General features: G+C 39.6%; 1 protein-coding gene across 4 annotated transcripts in view; it reads right to left on the bottom strand.

Moving 5' to 3' along the window:
* Window positions 1–20,228, bottom strand: part of iqsec3a (IQ motif and Sec7 domain ArfGEF 3a) — a 116,328-nt gene that overhangs the window by 30,465 nt on the left and 65,635 nt on the right. For all 4 annotated transcript variants that reach the window (XM_044343630.1, XM_044343633.1, XM_044343632.1 and 1 more), the window contains 2 exons: window positions 11,154–12,451; window positions 1,680–1,841 (listed from right to left, as the gene is read on the bottom strand). In XM_044343630.1, the coding sequence (XP_044199565.1) occupies window positions 1,680–1,841; window positions 11,154–12,451 (1,460 nt within the window). The remainder of the gene's footprint in view (window positions 1–1,679; window positions 1,842–11,153; window positions 12,452–20,228) is intronic.

The following is a 20,228-nucleotide window of genomic DNA, read 5'->3' on the forward strand; positions in this document are numbered from 1 at the left end:
TAACAGAAATCACGTTAATGAACTGGAATGAAATTTACAGGGTGAAGCGAGTCACCTCTGTGTGTGTGTGTGTGTGTGTGTGTGTGTGTGTGTGTGTGCATGAATAACATGTGCACATGTGTGTTGCGGCGTCTTCGCATTTACTTGATGAGTAATAGTAGAAGGAGGCATCTGTCCCTGTTCTCTACACCCCTTGGGTTCATCGTTTTTTTCTGTCCCTTTATTGTTATTGTCTTAGAAGAGAACAGACAAAAGAAGCATTGATCAATGTTGATTGTGAAAATAGCTCATAAAATGAGCTTTTGGAAGTTTTGTTGTTGTTGTTATTAATGCAATGTCATGACATGAATGCTATTAATATAATGGTAAAATCATTGGGCTAAAATTATATTTAATGTTGTTGTTGTTGTTGTGGATAGTTTTTGAGTTATTGTTTTGACAACAATATGTACATGATGACAAGACATGAAATAAAATAGGCTTTTAAGAGTATAAACCTGGAATATGTGCATAAGAATAAGAAATACTTTATTAATCCTGAGGGAAATTTAAGCGTCACAACAGCACCATCCAGCACACATCACACACAACAATACAATAAAATTTAAAAAAAAGTTAAATTAGTAAAATAGAAAAGGTTGTTATTATACATTGTGCAGTAATTATATATCTAGTATATAGTAAAATGAGAGCAGTGAGATAGATAAAAATAGTAATTGCCACTCAGTACTATACCCCAATTGAGGACTGGACGTTTAAATAGAAATATTATGTACTAATACAGTACTAATACTGCCCTCACTCATTATTTTGGCATCCTCTTTTTTGTGCAACATACAAACTCTTCCCATGACAGTCACAAGCTCATAGCCAACACACACACACACACACACACACACACACACAGTAACACTGGTGTAGATCTAGTTTACTGTAAAAATGGCAGTAGCCAAAACCACAGGAAAAATACCAAGAATAGGATTTAAGACTATATTTTTGCCCTTTTCTACTGGGTCAGACTATGAATGCTCTAGAATAATATTAGCCTACATTATCAGATGACAGCTAAATTTCTCTTTGCTTCTTACTTCTTGTCTGAATAATGCCAATACAACAGCAACTCTGATTTTGATGTTAATGTGATAAAAAGCACAAAGAAACAAAAAGGGTAATGAAGGATTTTTGTTTTTTGTTTTTTTTATCAACATTTTTCCCATCTTCTATAGATCTACAACTTCAAGAATCCGATGAGGGCTTATTTGTTGGATCACAGAGCTTCAATCTCAGCTTGTTTTCGGCTTGTTTACGAAGATGAAAAATATAATGAAATGTAAATGTCTACAAAAATAGCATGCTTTGACATGAGTGGAAGTTATAATTCATGTTTCACATTTAGATTTCAGGGAATCATCTGCCCCCAAGCTAAACTTGAAAAATATAAAACCTGTGTACAGTTGGAACAGGTAACAACACTCACAACCACTGTACAGTATTGTGGTGGATAAACCGGAGCACTTTTCTTGTGCTAAATCCCCTATCGAATCCAGTCCTGTTGTTAACCTGACCCCTGATCTCCTAGAAAATGGAAGGATTACCTCGGACAATCACCCTCTGAGGAGTGGTATGGTATCCTAAAACGGTTTCAGGAAATAATGTACAAAATCCTCAGTGCTACTCACTCTAGGACATCTCTGTTGAAGGGCTTCTTGCTGTTGCCGAGGAATTCTCCAATCATCTGTCGACTCAGGCCCTTCCTCTGTAGCAAGAAGTGGGCCACGCCGATTGGGGTGTCTGGGATGAAGCCTCGTGAGATCAGGAACTGAAGGCCCTTGTCGGGGTTTCTGAAACAAACAAGAGAGATAAAAGAGATATAGAATGAGTCAGTCAGTCATGCATGAACACCCTGACATTGTTCTTAAACTGCACAGCTGCAATATTATGTCATTGGTCATAGCATAGCGTGATTTTGGAAGTAACTTACTGTGAGATATTACAAATAACTTGCTCTTGAACATACTTAATCACAATTAGCAGCAGTAAAAAGGCCATTTGTTCAGTTTAACAGTATCTTGGTGCAAGTGTGACACACATGCAAACCACACCAACACGAAGTAGAGCTACATCCTTTACTTGCTTATTATTAATTGATGTATTGTAATGAATTGCAATTATTGTAAAAATAAATAATAAAAAATGATAATGAGGCTCTTGGTCTGAAAATCGGTGAGTTGGGCGTTTAACGTGCACACCCACATGGTGTGGGAGGAAACTGCTAAAAGTGATAAAACACACAGGGTGTATTCTCATCTGTATTCATTCCTGTGCTGAATTACAACATTCATTAAGAAGTGCTAAACAGCTCAACACACTGCTAAACTCAGAGGATACTGCCAGAATCATAATGGCCGATATGGGATGCAACTTTAAACCCCTGCTTCTATGCATAGTCGCTGAGGTGTGCAACAAGTAGACTTTACTGCACTGGGACAAGTCTTGTATTAGCAAGAGTCATTATGACTTTGTTTGTATTTTTCTTTACTTCACTGACAAAATGCTCACTGTGATGGATTACCTGTCATTCAAGTCTCTCCAAGTTGGTTTTAATAGCGGACCGAAGTTAATAGAAATAATTGGCCGCCTAGAAGATTGTAAATCAACCTAAAAAAATGTGATATGATTTTGAAAAAAATTTCGACGGTTTGACATTAAAGTGAGACTTTTGAAAGAAGAATTCAGAAACAGTAAAACGCCATTGCTCAACTAAATAAGCATTTTTCTATTAAAGTGGTGATGACCAGATGCTATGGTGGCTGATATTATCTAATGTTAGCAAACTTCTTTAAAATCTATTTCAGCAGTTACATTTTAACTGACATTAAACCTTTAAGTTCGGACTTGTGTACTTGAGAGTTCAAACTTGGTTCAACTCGGGAGTCCGGACCCCCGAGGACAGGCGGACACAGTACAACCATTTGTAATTGGCAAAGCAACATTCTTGCTGACATCACCAGCTCAGATCGGCTCTTGATTATGCTTCAACACAACTGTACCTGAGTGCACTGATAATAATACTGATAATTGTAACTCAAAGGTCCACTAACAGACTAACCTAATTGACAGTGAAATGTAGTCAATTATGTCATCCAATTTGATAATTAAAGAATAAAACAAAATTAACATAGCCTGCTCTGCCTGTATTTATTTTCATTTATTTATTTATTGAAATGTGGTGATATCTGTACATACAGAGGTCCACAGAGGTAGCGCTGTTGTACTGTCCAATAAAAACATGAAGCTTAACTTTACCTTCAAACTAATGTGGCAGCAACAAATATTAGATTACATCTCCGAGACCAAAATGTATCTTCCAAAAGGAATTATATCATATATGAAAATGTTACAGAGATATCACAGCCGAGTCATGAGATATCAGAGTTTGACCTTGCCTCACGTCTCCGAAAAATAGGTTAGGTTGGTTATAACAGTCCGTATATGTCTGATATAACAGTGAGTAGTCTACAGTATGTGAACATATTGGTTTGGCAATGGGGTGTACTTTCATGAACATACCTTCAATTGTTTAAATATTTCATTGGCTCCTATGAATCATTGTTTGAAAAGAAACATCTCCCTGCCTATGATGCTATCACAACTCTTGTTGATAGTTTTCAGCTGACTACATGGCTGAAGGTACTTATGTATGAACAAGAGAGGAATATCTTAACTATTTATAACCCTATTAGACACAGAGGATAGTTGCTGTAGGGAGACTACCGCATTATTGCCACAGCTCTCACTCTCAGGTCTCTATACAGTGTTTAAACCACAGCCTTTACATAACAGAGTGATGTGTGTGCGCGCACCACAGCTAATGGGTTTAGTAAGGCGAGGGTGGGACAGAAGGGAGGGGAGAGGGCAGGATAAAGGAGGAGGCTGGAAGAAGACCAGACAGAGCAGATGTGCGGGAATGGGAGTGTGAGGACAGAGAAAGAGGACGATGAGCACAGGCTGGACTGCCTGAAAGCATCTGCTGTGACAGCCTCGACACACTCGCAGATTCTAGCTCGCCCTCTCAGCTGAAGGTAATGTCTCGCCAAACGAATTTGGCAGATATCACTCATTTGATGTTTGCCCAACAACAGATGGAACACACATGGTGATTATTATTCATAATCACAAATGGATGGAGGGGTGAAAATAGGGAAGGAAAGGGAGGAAATGATGCAGGAAATACAAGATGGATAGTTGCAGATAAGTGGTGCTGATTGAGACACTAGGAAAATGATGGCATGGGTTCTTTGTTTGAATGCATATTTTTCCTCTTTACATTACATGGACCTCTTGTGGCTATGCAAATTGTAACCGTCCTCTCTTTGAAACAAAGGCAGAAGCAGGGTGACATTGCTGTTGCACCACAAAACTTTCAAAATGTCGGACTTTAACAAAGAAGACCACAGTTAGTATCCAGTCTCCTACCATCAGCTTTAACCGAGTAGTTTTAGTTGCCTAATCTTAACTAAAGCTTAACCATACTGAAAAGTTATATATCAAAAAAATGTCTTTTACGTACAGTATTAGGACTTGTTCAGAATGGGTAAAGCAGATCATTCGGAGCTGAAGACAGAAAGCTCGGGTCTTACAAGGTAGTAGTGTGAAAAGAGAACAACACACAAACCTAAACCAGGGCAAGTGTGTGTTAGAGACAGTGCCAGACAGGATCCAGATGTCATGTTAAAATGACAACTCACAAATAAACAGCTACATGCCCAGACATCTGTCTCCTTCACACACACGTGTCTCGCTCGCCACGTTGCACGCCCCCTCCTTTTTTTTGCATCATCTTGGACTCATCATAAATACATACCTCTCCTCTACATACTCACAGATGTGCACAGTGATGCACACATTTCTGTATCATTACAAACCAGTGATGGATTGATGGCCATTTAGCGCCCCAATGCTTTTTTCTGAGTGGAAACACAATTGTGTGGTTTAACTGTAAACGCTTCAAAACCCTGAATCATTACAATGATGTGGACTTACTGTTGCAAAACGCTACTCTTGTCTGTCAAGCTTTTGCTGAGAGGGCAACTGAGGGGAGAGCTGGGCATCGTGGCTGTTTTTTTTCTCTTTCCTTAGGTTTGCATTTTAAAGCTGGAATTTGTACTATCCTACTAAATCTTAACAGGTTGCAAATATATAGCTTCCTTTGTTTTGAGGGGCAGAATAATTTTCTAAAACAGATGGGTGCTGCAGTCTTTCGCAAATGTTACATGAACAGGATGAAATGCTGCATTTGTTTGGGACTCTTTTTATGGGTGAAATAATACCACATATGGCGCACTATTGAGTATCTTCAGCACCAGGACAGTATACGTAGAATTGACTCAAAAGAAACAACATTTCCCCATGTTCATATTAATGAAGGTACGTGTCACCCACTGCAACTGAGTTGTGGAGCTCTGTGGCGCATAGGAACAACCTTTTGCCAACCTTATCCTTTAAATAAAGAGAGCAGATGATGCTATGGGTTTTAGGTTTCGTGAGGAATTTGCCTCCTCTGTTCGCCATCTGGATTTCAGAGTTTGTAATTATGTGCTGGGTCATTTAGCACTGAGGGCAGAATGTTAATGCAGGCAAGGTTTGTGTATGCACAAACTAGCACACACGTACATACCCATACACAAATACACACAGAGTTTTCTGTAAAGCTTTCTCCTCCTGACAGCAGGTTATCCCTCTTGAGGAGTTTGGCAGGGTTGCTCTGTTAATTAGCCTTCCTTGACATATGTATTTAGATCTCTCTCTCCTCATACTTACTCACTCTGTCACACCATCCCCTATACGTCTCTTATGCCGCATTTTCTTTAATTCATAAGCTCTGATGGTGCTCCATTTTTATGCATGATGGGGGAGTCGATCTGGCTTTAGCATGATCTGCTCTGATGTCTCATCAATGCTTTCACTAGACTAGAAGGTGTGAGTGGGAAATGTGAATTAAGGACATGTCTACCCGAACAGTATGAAATGGGAAAAGTCATGCATACAAAAAGAGAAATCTACTCAGGAATCTGTCATTAATGTCACATTTCCTCACGTCCTCCTCTCTCTCTTTGCACATTTCCTGTAGAAGGTTTGATATCAGCTCCCTTGTGTGAAGGCAGCGTCCTTGACTCACTCTCTCCTCACACACAATGGAGTCATTGTCATTCCATCCACACTCAAGGTGGAAACTTTATCAAGTGGTCTCTCTCTCAACCTTTTCCCCCCCTTCGTACCTTTTTGTGCCTCTTTCAGTTCCTCTCTCTTGCTTTTGCACTCCATTTCCATCACTCGCTGTTCTGTCTTTTTACTCTTGTGCAGACTGGTGCAGGACACCCATGGTCACACATGCACGCACATGCACACACACACACACACACACACACACACACACACACACACACACACCCCAAACTTCTGACTTTTCCTGTTTTTAAATTACTTTCTCCCCTCCCTGTCTTACTCCTCCTATGAAGGTGGTGCATAGACCACCTGCTGCAAGACAAACACTCACACATTAGATCACCCAACTGTGTGCATATTTGAGTTTTTTGTCCGCATGATCAAGCAATACCCAAGTTTTAGCCTAAGGCAAACAGCCCTGTTTAAGATGCAAAGGATACAACATCACAGGTATTAAAGGGAGGATATAAACTGGTGGAACTAATAAGCCTCAAGCTTGATTGCCCTCTCTCACTACTTTTTTTTCCTTTTGGTCTCACTTCCTCATTCTATCTGTCTCTTCCCTTGTAGCCAATTTATTAAAAGTCAGCTTATCTTTCAAGGTGATTGATCAGGGGAATGAGAAGAGGGGGTTGCAAATAGACAGAAAAGGCTATGAAACCTGTCATCTTACAAACACTTCCCTAAAAAGTCACAGAACCTTGTAATCAAACCGAGAGCTTTCATTAAACAGTCGTTACAAATGTGTGCAGTGCTCGCTTACCCTCTAAAGATATGCTTTTTTTAAAAAAAACTGCTGACTGTTTCAAATAAAATCTGACCAAACAGATAAATGTTACATCCAATCTTTCTCTGCCACTCCGGCTGCCATTCAGACTAACACTATCAAAGTGAGGGCATGTCTGAAAAACTAATTAAATGTACAAAGTATAGTAAATTATGGCTGGGCAATATGTTGAATTAATGAGATTAAAGGGTACCTATTATGCTCATTTCCAGCTCTATATTTTTATTCTTTGACTCCACTAGAGTAGTTTGCATGATTCACAGTTCAAAAAACTCCTTATTTATCCTCAGTTAGGCTTGGGTGGTATCTACTTTTTCATACCTTCATACCTTCCTGACATTTCACCGCAGTATACAGTATATGACAGTATTTGTGTTGAAAAAAAAAAAGTAAAAGCTGAGTTGCTGATGATAGAAGTCATTGTAGCATGTATGACATTGTCTAGTGGTGATGTGTGGATCCGAGTTTTTTAATACCTGAAATCTAACAAAATATAACATAAAAGAGCTCAATATTCACATGTCGTCCATCTTGAGAGGGGACATATGCTTTTTGTGATTTTCGGTTATTCATATACTATTATGATATTGAATATCTATGCTAAATATGGTCAAAGTTCCAAAACTTGAGGTTAATGTATGTAGAAATGCTCCCTGCAAGTCAAAAGCCAGGGCTTCAACCTGTTTCTCCTTGCCGACTAGCTTGCCGACCTTGCTGATGTCAGCTTGTCATGCATGCCCGTAAATGGCTGTCTGTTGCTAAGGTTTTTCCAGGATTGTTTGTGTTGTACAGATGTATTTGAGAAGTTGACATTTCGAGTAAAGACAGAGAAAAAGAAGTGAAATCCTACTACTTCTGCCCGAAGTCGACAGAGACACAGCTTCCGGAAGCTGGCCAATCATAACAGAGTGGGCTTATTGGGAGTGGGGCCTTAAAGAGACAGGAGCTAAAACATCCCTTTTCAGACAGAGGCTGAACTGAGGGGCTGCATAAAGGATTAGTATTAGATAAATAAGGAGTTTTTTAAAACTGTAAATCATGCAAATATATTCCAGTAGAGCCAAGGATTAAAAATATAGTAAATTAGCATATGTCCTCTTTAAAAAAAGATAACATGGGATAGGAACAGGTAGTGTGATATAGAAGTAATGTCCTGAAAGTGAGATTGTTGATGCAATGCTAGTGGGTACATTCTCTCTGCATCCCCCTCCTCACTAACTGCACAGTCTGTTTCTCCTCTTGTGTTCAGTGTCACGCTCCAGCATTGAGTCAAAGTTAATCGGCTTTATTGTGCACTTTTATTGCACTGCAGAGCTTGGCAGTGAACAAAAAGATAATATGTGTTTATGAGCTCCAATCTTCTAAATTTGCGTGAAATGGCTTAATTGGGGCAATATCTTAACCAAATCTTGTAGTGGTTTTGCTCCCAAGGGAACACAGTGTATTTTCCTTCACTACAAGATATTTTGGAAAGCAAGGAGAGCTTTCACAGAAATGGTTGGGGTGGCAGGGACAAAAAAGGAAAAAAAAAAAACCCTGCTTGGATTGAAATGTTAACAAATTTTTCATCCCAGTTCCCAAGGTGCCGATTCACACAGTGCTGAAGGAACTTTTAATTACATTCACGACTTGCAGCAGAATGACTAATGAGAATTTTGGGCTTTATGGATCGTTGCCATTAGTTTTTGGATTCACTACCCAGCTATTCCATCAGTGGCTGAGCGCAACTTGTAATATATGTGGGTAAGTCCAGTTCACTTGAATATGTGGGGGGTTTAGATCCTTTAGGGTATACTCTGGGTGAGAAGCTAATAGAGCATATGGTAAATCTCCCCATTTCAATTGTGCTGCTTAGCACATTTTCGGGAGTCATGTGGTTGCAACCATAACATGAAGGGGGAATGCAAAATGTTGAACAAATGAAATCAGGGTTGTTGTGAAGGGTAAACAACTTCAACAAAAATTCAATATTCTTCATGTAAAACAGTTCTATTAAGTGTTTTTATGCATATATAATTGGTCTTTTAGATGATAACTGGCTGGACGTCATAGGCCAACAAACTTTCTACTTCCTACAACTAAACTGATTTAGTTCGACACATATCTCAAGGATTCAGTGTTTCTGTCAACAGATCAACAGAACAGATTCAGTCAGTGCTGGCCCTTATGCACAGTTGTCACCATGGCAACACTTTTTCTTCCTATCTCTTGCTGCCATGTAACCACCTTGCACCTGTCTGGAGTGCGTCTTGGGAAGTTCTTATCTGGTTTTGACTTTGTCACTCTTCACTAGGCAGCGAGGGGAACTGAATTCGGAATACCTGAAAAGCCGCAACCAGCAGACATAAACAAAGTTTCAAGACAGAAAGGATCTTTTTCTTCTGACTATTTGTGAAGCCATGGAGGAGAATGCAATGGTGACAAAAATGTCTTTGGTTTTACACTAAGAGCCTGGGTTCTTGACATTCAAGAGGCATTTTGAGAAGAGGTACCTAGCACAAGATAAACTGCATCATCAAGTTCTCATAAAACAGAAAACTGCAGTAGTTGGAGATGCTCTTCACATCCTAACTGACCATTTGCTAAACCTCTCCCCCTAATAACAATTAATCCAATCATAGCTTTGAATCCTTAAGTAGGACTCCTCCACATGTTGAAGTGGCATGCATGTGGCTGTAATGAGTGATGACTTTTGGCATTTTAAAGAGTTTGGAAGGAAGTGTCCTTTTTTCTAGCCTTTTCAAGAACAAATGAGTGAAGAATGGATTAAACAGTGCAGTACAGTAACATTTGTCTACTCTAACATAAACTGCAGTCATTAGTATGTCCAGCTAACTAGCTTATAAATAACCCTTCCTCCATGGTAAGGCCAAGGAGCATATTGGCTAACTACATTAGCTGCTTGCAAGGCCACAGGTTACATTAAAAATTCACTGTGTAAAAAAACATGCACTGTGCGGTACTGTACATCCCCACTATCCAAATTTTGGGTAATATTAGCAGCTCTGTCCTGCTCTTCACTGGATTTGGGGAAGCTGATATTCCTGCAAATATAGCCAAAGTTATGCAACATAACATCAGCTACTTCTCATCCTGTAGATAAAGATCATTGTTTTAAGATGATTCAAACAGAAGAGCTGTGCAAGCTAGCTATAGCTGATTAAATTGCTAACAACAGTTGTCATTTCAGCTGGCAAAATTGATTGTCAACTAGAAATGAAAAGCCTGATGTTGTCAAACTGTCTGAAATCAAGGATGCTGTTTAACTAAATTACAGTTAATTGTGAGTAGTAAATCTGCCATTGTTACCATTGTAAACTGTATATTAAGTGCAAGAATGGAAAGCTTGACAAACATAGCAACAAGGCTTGGCAAATGGTCAATTGTCTGGGTACAGCTGTATCTACCCATATTAGGTTATCCCTAACTGTATTATCTCATCTCAACCAGGTACTCTCATTTCATTCCTTCCCTCTTACAAATCAATCTTCACACTTTTAGATCTAAATAATTCATCCCCTCTCTTTTTATCACCTTTCTAATTTGTCTCTCTGAGAAGAAAGACGACACCTCAGATCTAGCTTGGGACTTGGGTTTCATTCTGTTTGTTCTTTCAGCACAATGGGGACCTGTGAGCATAAAGTGCTTTTCTTTGCTCTTTGAGTCCAGAGGGCCCCGTCAAACTTCAGGTACTTAAAAAGGACTTGATGTACAAACTGTTTTATAAATCTCACTGTATATACCGTATTGTCTTCTAAAAATAATTTCTACATGACTTAATTTAGCATCTGATCATATGTGTGTATAAATTACGGTTTGAAATCCTACTCTAGCTTATTGTACTGCCTTTAAAAATTTGGAAGGAAGGAAGAAAGGAAGGTTCATTTCAGTGTTCTAAAATTCATTAAGAAAGAGAATACGAGACACTGTTCTGTCATGTCCAAATCTCTTTGTGATCATTCATTTTGTGTGTCAGTGCAACTAATCAGGGCTGGGCAATGGAAATTCTAGGGCAATTAGCACTGATTCAGAACCGATCACTTCTGAAATGATCACAGACCTAAATCAGTTACTGTCAAATTTAATTGGAATGATCTGAAAATTTAAAAAAAAAACATAAAAAACTATAGTGGTTACTCACACATTGAAGAGGTTCAGGCCAATGCGGTAGAGGCGCTTTCGCATGACGTCAGTAGACAGCGTGGGTGACTTACAGCTGGTGGGGTTCTCACAGTGGTAGCGTGGCAGACTGAGGATCATGGCCTGCAGGGCCTCCTTGGATGAGGCTTCAGAAGTGGAGCGTGCCTCTGTGGATGTGCTGCTGCTGCTCATCTGCTCCGAGCTGTTGTCTGCCATCTCAGAACCACACCTCTTGACCTCCAGCGGCTCTACCACAGGAGAGCTCCCCAATGGTACAGCCTCATGTGGTGGAGGGGCCTGAGGGAGTTCTGTTGTTGGTGGTGGTGGCGGCGGCAGCACCACCATCACCTCCTCTGGACTCTGAGGGGCAGCCATCTTGTCCAGAGGGGTCAAGGGAGGTTGCTCCTCCTCCTCAAGCTCTTCTTCACTCGGAGGGGGAGCGGGGAATTCAACATCCTGATCGCCTCCTTCTATCTCTAATTCTGGGGGTGGTGGGGGCTCTTGTGGGGGCGGAGGGGGATCTATGGGTTCAGCTGGAACTTCTGCTGGGGGAGGAGGAGGTTCTTGTGAAGGGTAAGGTGGAATGGAGGCTGGGGTAGAGTTTGTTGATGTGGAAGTAGCAGTGACAGTTGTGGAGGCTCCTTCTTGTTGGATGCAGCTGCCGAGGGTGACAGAAGTGGACGATTCCATGACTGAAGATGAAACACGGAAGTTCTGGCTGTCAATCTGCACTGTCACATCCCGGAAGGCCATCAGCAGCTTGCTTGCGCTTCTTGACAGGTCACTTGGGTCCACCGGGCCTTGATGAATTGTTGACTCTCCCACACCACTTCCCTCTCCTCCACCTCCTACTCCTGCAGCAGTAGCTGCTGCAGCACTGAAGGAGTCGGCACTGAACTGATAAGTGCCGCCTTCTTGCAGTGAACACATGGTCTTCAGGCTCCAGTTGCTGAGTGCATCGTCTATGGACTTTGCCAGTGACTGGACCTGTTCAGTGAATGAGTCTTCCAGGTCGGTCAGAGTGCCACCAACTGTGGCAGGCAGAGATGGTGAGCGCACCAATGGGATACCTGCCAAGCTACAGCCTTCTGCCAGGGCCCGTTCAGCAGAGAAACCCTCCGTGTTTTGCACACGGACCTTGCGCAGGGAGATGCGCCGAGGCAGACGACTCTCCAGCAGCGAATTGCGGATCTTCTCAAAGTTCTTGCTGAGCTGGTACTGGCGGAAGGCAGTCTGGATCTTGCAGGCAGCACGGCGAGAGATGAGGTGGCCACCGTATTTGTGCTCTAACATTTCGATCTAGAAAGCACAGGACAGAGGGATACAAAAGGAAAATATTGAATTGGTGAAAATTCTGTTGTATTTTTGAATTTTCAAAGCGGAGATAATGGCCAATAACATATGAGTGACAGAAAAGTAATGTTGTATTGTCAAGTTCTGAGCTGAAGAAAAATTGGATACAGTCAAGCTTTTTTATGAAATTGATTTTTATGAAACTTAAACATGTCACCAGATACTTATCAGAACAATCTGCAATTACTGGTAGAAATATAAATGTGGACTCAGTCATGAACTGTATTATAACTATTGCAGTGATAGCTGCATATTGAAGAGAAATTGCATAACACAAAGTATACACAGGTAGTTAAGAAAATTTAATTTGCCGAAGGTCAAAAAGTGTTCTGTGCCACTGACTCCCACAAATGTATCATTTATATTTGCAAGAGGGTAGCCTGAATGCCATGTCACTACCAGGTTTTTTTTAATATTCTCTTGTCTGTCTCTGTGGTGCATGGAAGATGAATAGCGTATATGAGTTGAAAGCAGGCTGAAAAGAGGTGTGGAAAAACAGGTGGAGTGTGGGTGGAAAATGAATGAGTTGAACAGCAGAAGAGGAATGAGAAAACTGTGGTGGGAAAAAAATAAATGAAAATCCCAAGAGATGAAAGAAGTCCAGTTTTTGGATAGAATAGGCAAAAATTAAATACTAAAGTATTACAAATTCAGATATACTCAGATGCATTCAGTAATTCTATTTTGCTGAGTGGCCTTGTGATGTGTATACAGTTTGGTCAAAGCCACAGTTTGAAACAGAGAGCAGTAATAGCTGACTCATGGCATTTGGACAAACTGTTCTTTTCCTCAGAAAATAGAACTCATAATCTCTGCGAATTCCATAGAGAGGTCCTCCACACAACTTTAAATTGTCTGAAACTGAACAAGCCATTAATCTTGCCTGTGAAAAAAAATTGCTCAAATGCTGTGGGAAATAGATAGAGATGTAATATAGCCATCCTCATCTGGCAGCAGCTCAAACACTAGATGAAACCTCTTTGAGTTTCCCAGAACAATCAGGGTGTCAGTATCTTTTGAGGTGCCCAGAAAGCGCTCTTATCTTCTCAAGTCACTCTGTGTAGTGCATATCTTTTGAAATCCTTTCCTTTAGTCTAAATCAATGAATATAATTCTGTTTCTGCTCTAACTTTAACGAGGGCACGTGTGCGGAGGAGGTTTTGGATTTGAAAGAATAACAGTGTCATATTCTGCTTCTTACAAATATGAAAAAATGTACATGTTCTAAATATGCTGCATAAAAATATATTTAAAGTGCACATTAAAAATAGCATTTAATTCTAGGAAATAGAGATGCTTGTTGTTCCCTCCCTCCGTTTTCTCTGAAGGATTTGGAGCTGGCTTCTTGTATCAGGGTGATGTACTGCATACATGAGGATTAATTTCGTCCAAGTAAAATATCCCTCCTGTAAATTTAAATGCAACTGAACCTATGGTTACTGTGGCCACAGCGGATCAAAAAATGACTTTCTGCTGCTAATCTCCTTTCGCTTTAGTCCTGGACAAAGTCACCCAACCACCTCATATTGGACTTGTGCAAAGAGGCACCGATAGGCTGTGATGCCTTGAGGGTTTGCAATTTGTGATAAGTGGTTAGTTTAACAAGATGCAGCCTCTCCCGTTGTCATTGGAGGAACAGAATCACATACAAAGCTCTTTAGAAAAGTGGAATGACACTGAAAATCCATCTTATCTACTCCATATATATTTCACTGCAGAGCCTCTGTGAGCAAAGTGAGACGGACTGAGAATATTAAGGTGGTTTCTGAATAGGACACCAGTTTTGAGCGCTACTGTATCTGCTGATGGCGACTTCTCAGTAGAGTACATTACTGTCAACTCTTGTGGACCGGTCGAACTCACCCTGAATACTCATCACTTTTTAATCGGGATTGTTCTGTGACTGCGCTGTATGCATTCTTAAAACGACAAGGTTAGCCTTATCAACATTACCCCGCTCCAAAATAGACCTTTAGTAGGTTTTGTCTTTAAAAAACAGGAGCAGAGGTAATATGATTGACCTCATTACTCAGAAAGGTGTCCCTCATTAAAACAGATTGTGCAAAGAGTTCCACTGCAGAGGTGCCCTTGAAAGTGAGAAATGGCGATCAGTGTGGCTGCTTTTGATTAAATGTGGCAGTCGAGCTTGTTTGTTTTGCCTTCTGCGTAAGCTGGGTCAGGGAAGAAGAATTGTGGGGCAGTGGTGGCCTAAAGGTTAGAGAAGCGAGTTTGTTCAATCCCCTGGACCGGCAAGATAAATCTGGGTGGGGAAAGTGAAGAAGCAACTCTTGCCTCTGCCTCCCCCCCCTCATTACCACCACTGAGGTGCCCTTGAGAAAGGCCCTTAACCCCAACCGCTCCAGTGGAGCTGCTCGGTGGCTGGCAGATCAGACTGTGGTTGTACTAGGCAGCTCCCAGGTATGAATGTGTAACTGTGTGAATGTGATCGGGGCGTTCCTGAAAAAGAGAGCATTGCTCTCAGAGAAATAAAGGTTAAATAAATAAATAATAAATAAATAAACCATTTGTTTCATGTTGCTTTCTTTACCAGAATGTGTATATTATACACTTTTCCATTCGTATGGCATTACAGCCACCACAGCAAGCTGTAACATGATGGATGGAGGAATGGATTTGATGCCAGCGTCTGTATGATATAGGGAAATGTAGAAAAGGGTCGAACAAATGAATAGCAAAAACACAGATGAGCAGAGCACTTGAAGACACAACAAGCCAAGTGGCTCAGGGTGTTGAGGAGAAGGTAAGATACAGAAAGAGATGCTGACACGGGTGATTGCACTAAGAGTGGCACAGCTGAAAATCCCCCCCATTAGCCGACTGTCAGTTCTACCTCTGATCACTTCACTAAGCGCTGATGGAGAGAGATTATTCCGGAGACGCGGTGGTGGCACTGCTCTGTTCCACCAGGGTCTCTAAATCGATTCTGACGGGCAGATCAGCACCATGCTGACCTCATGTTCCCATTTCAATGAGGGGAATAAAAGGTGGAAAACAATCCAGTACAAAATGGTGCTAAGACTGCAGTGTGTGTAGAAAAAAGTGGAGTATGTACTGAAAGATTTAACACAAAGTTTGAGGGTTGAGGGTGAACAAGAAAAAGGTGAAATGGTTTTATAAAGGATACATAAGTGAGGATAAAGGAGACATGTAAATATTTAACTCAATAGTTAAGTCAAATATAATTCCAAATGATATGGGGTTGATATAAGCTTATAATGGAGATTTTACGTAATGATCCCATTGAAATAGAAATTTTAGCTCAAATGCAGAGACATTTCAAATATTTTTGAGCTCAAGGAACACTGGCTGATTTTGGGCTTCAGACAGTGAAGGTAGATATCTTGGCTTGAAATATGGGACTTTCTCTGACTCTATATGAAATATTAAAGGCAAAAATGCACAGATGATTTCTTAAAACTAACACCTATATAGCAGAAATATGCAATTATTTAGGAAATTTGTGCCCTATGACTATAGGAAACTGAGAAAAAGGCTGTAGATTCCCCATACTGCTATTAAGGAGGAATCCTACAACAACCAGAATGCATTGTGGGTGTTTTGTCCAATCAGACTGACTCTATTGATGGTGTGTTCACAGCCAGATTAGCATCAAAGACAAAGTTAGTGCAGTGTTATATCTCTTTACTAAGGCTAATTTTCATTTACAAAACATTTTCATTATCGAAATGTTGTGCAAGCAAACACTGTTTCTTTTACTTATTTTGCGAGTTACAGGTAAGACACAGTTGCTGTTGTTCTGTTCTGTATTCAAAGTTGGCAAAGCCTGATATAATATTCTATCAGAAAACAAAGTCAGGTTTACCACAGCACCACAAAGATTGACAATCATCAGCAGGCAGGCACCAGTCAAGCTGCAAAGCTACCCCAGCTGCAGTGCCTCTATTTCAGCTACGGCTGTGCTGCAGCTCTGGTGGTAGTTTTCTCCTCAAAACTCAGCAGCTGAAGTATGTCTACATTTGGCTGAGGCTGTTGCTTAGCTCTGCGCCACACCTCTGCTCTGACATTATTTTGTAAAGCTAGTGGGGTTTTTTTTGTGTTAGTGTTGTCATGGAGAAACTCAGCAGCTAGTAGTGTCTGCTTTTCCCTATCGCTAGTGTAACATGGTAGGCAGGAGTGTTTTGTGAGACCCACATTTTACTGTCTTTGAAGGCACCACTACAGAAAATGTGGAAACATAGCTTGTAGTCTAAAGCAGATCTGCCAGCAAATGAGTGGGGAGCTCTGGGTGCAGGCAACATGGAGGGAAGTTAAACATTGTTCATTTGCATATACTACCCACTTTGTAATGATACAATGCTGGTTGAAAATTGGCAAAGTTTCACTTTAATACCCAGAAGCTTTCAAAAAGGAGTGTGTTTTAGTTGTTTGTGCTTCAAATGGAAACGTGTCCCCAAATTATATGTCAACCTCAAGACAACAATACACAGTAGCTTTTTTCTTTTTGTGATTTTGAGGAACATATTTTGCCATGATTATTAATTCATACATATTTTATTATTATGATATAACCTGGTATTAAATGTCTGCCTTATAACTCTACTTAACAATGTTAAAGCTGCATTATACACACTGTTTTACTCGTGACATTTGCACTTAATTTATTACACTAAATTAATAAAGGGCAAGCTTGTGACTTTGAGAATCCTGTTCATCCATTTTACTGAATTTATACATACTTTTAACAGTAAAGTAACACTCACAAAAGACACAAAAGAATACATTTAAAGGAATAGATTGACATTTTAGGAAATACACTTATTCACTTTCTTCTGGAGTTACTGCTGGTTGCCTGGCAAACTCTCAGTGATGTCAAGACTCAGGAAGTCATTGCTCCCAGCCAAGGCGTACCCTTTGGTTTTTGTACAAATTAAACAAATGATGTAAACATGTTAATTAGAGAGCTTTAAGGGTGCTAGTAGGTGGATTTTGTTACTGTTAGAGCCAGGTTAGCTGTTCCCCCCAGTTCACAGTCTTTATGCTAATCTAAGCTAACTGGCTACTGGCTATAACTTAATATTTGAGGGACAGGTGTGTGAGTGTGGTATCAATCTTTTCATCTAACTCTTGGCAACAAAGAAATGAAGCGTATTCCCAAAATGTTGGTCTTTTCCATTAAAATACTATTTGTTCTTTCTGCCATGAATCAATCATTTCTAAAATACTGATTAAGGGTCTAACCCTTAAATGTAACGACTCATGCCTAAGTAAAACCATAGATTATTAGATCTTACATGCTGCAGAAATTCAGGGCAAAATGCAAAGCCGTGATTATTAGCTTTCATGCTAAGGCACACTGTCTTACAGCACAGAAACATCTGCATGATTAATGAGATGATTATATAACAGCAAAAACTGGAACACAACTAATGCTGACTGTATTACAAAATGAAGACGATAATAAAAGACTCAATGCCATCAGCTTATGGTGATCCGTTTAGCTGATACATCCTTGAAAAAAATCAGTTAAAAAATGACAGACTGATTCTGACATATAAAAAACTTAGAATGAATGAAAAAATAGGATTAGATTATATCGCCTCAAACAGCAAAACTAGTCTCATCAGAGTGGCCAAAACTGAGATGATATATTTTCTCTGCTCTCAGCAGCAACATACTGAACAATGTCATCACATTTGCTAATTCATGCTTTTTTGCATCAGCAGTTTTAAGACAAGCTACTAAACATTTAAACTTATCCCTTAGAAGATCTTAACCCTAACGTGATCCCTGTTCGACATTTCTTCCATGTAACTTGCGTATTTAATTGCAATTATGAGTGAATACAAGCTGCCAGTTTGAAGTTTTCACTGCCAAATGTTACACTTTATGGAGATAAATGCCTTTTGATTCATGGGAACCTCAATTAGTCAAGCAGAGATTAGCAGCAATTACGGAGCAGGAGCAGGCATTTAAAGTCAGGTCTCATCACCTATCACTTCATCATCCTGTAAAACTAAAGGTTTTGCAGTAGCATGGATTACTTACATTTCCAAGACCTCTCCATTTGATGAACAACTTTTTCACAAACTTGTTGTTGCTATATAAACAAGGAAAAACACACAGTGGTGTGTTCTTACGGCTTTGTCGGAGACAATTTAAACAGACTCAGTAAATCAAAGTGTGGACAGCAAATTAGTCTGAGAAACACTGGTTCACTTAACACAACTGAACACACACAACTAAACAAAATTTATCTTCAACTTCAACTTTTTAAATATGGTTTTAGTCAGTAACATAATTGTTTACATGAGGAATTCTCCTGTAGGGTTTGGGGATTTAGAGATTTACAGTAAAATAATCTGTGTTGCAGTGAGTGGGTGGGATTAAACTTAAACTTAATAATAGTATATAATAATAATAATAATAACAATAATAATAAAATTGTGTTCTCAGTTTATTAAACAGTCCTGTTCCCTCCAATCACAGATGAAACAAACTCTTTCCCATTTGAGATAATAGTGAATGATCCCTTATAGAGATGAGGAAGGACGTTAATATAAATTGTACTGGTGTTGTTCCCCTGAGACTGTTGTTCATCATATTTGGTATTGCACTTTTGTAATTTTTTAAAAAAAATAACTTGTGTGTTTTTATCAGCAATAGTCATAATATTGTATTATTTTGGAAACATGTACTATTTGGCATCCTGGAAAAACATATTAATTTGAATTCTAAATTCTAATATTATAATTTCATCGGCTAAATGTTACATCCATATATAAAAATTTATAGGTAAAAGGCCTAACATTTTGGTTTTCACAAAACAGATCAAACAGTACACTGACTCCACAAATTTTCCCAGTAATACTAAGGCTGTAAAAAAAAAAAAAAATTGTTTTGAATAAATGAATTGTTACTCCACCACTGACTTAGAGTTGTTGTTTTTTTCTTCTTCTAGTAAACCATATGATGCGGAATTAGTACTTGTTCATTTATCTCAATAAAAAATTGCCCCATGGCATGAAAATAACATGTTAATTAACCAATATTCCTCTATATTGATTTATAAATTATAATATTGTACTTCTAAAATGACATTTAAGCCATTTTTTTTAAAGTAAAGGGGGTTTCTGCATATTGAACGCTCAACCTAAAGTGAATGAACGCTCAAATACTTCAGTCATGAGGTTCTTCCATTGCAATCAAGGTATCGCCCCACAGATCCAATTACTCTGACATTGATCTGTGGATGCATCAAGCCCCTGCACCCCCAGCTGTACAGACAGAAGATCAATCTCACTGATTGCGTATCTCCAGCATCGTTGACAGGGAGATAGTGGAAGGAAGGCGTTTCAGATGTGAGATTAAAAGAGTGGGAACGGAGGTGAGAGGGAGACACGGGTTGAGCTGAGGTTAAAAGAGCACAGAGTCTCGAATAGGGAAGTGTTAAGGACATGAAGTGAAAAATTGGTGATAATGGAGCCAACAGAGAGTGAAATAAAGCAACCATGTCACTGAAATACATTAGTTTCATTGGCCAGTTACTAGAAAGGGGATTCTAGTATTCTTTTGCAGCTCATTTTACATTTTTGTATAGCTCATTCACATACCTTAGAATTAAACAAACATCCAAATGACACCAACTGTCTCACCTCTGATTTACTTTCACAGTCTGTAGCTGGTGACCTGAGACTAAGAAACACTTAATACCAGGGCTGCTTTTATGGATTGTTCTGTGTTA

This window comes from Thunnus albacares, chromosome 23 (genome assembly GCF_914725855.1).
Source record: "Thunnus albacares chromosome 23, fThuAlb1.1, whole genome shotgun sequence".
NCBI lineage: Eukaryota > Metazoa > Chordata > Actinopteri > Scombriformes > Scombridae > Thunnus > Thunnus albacares.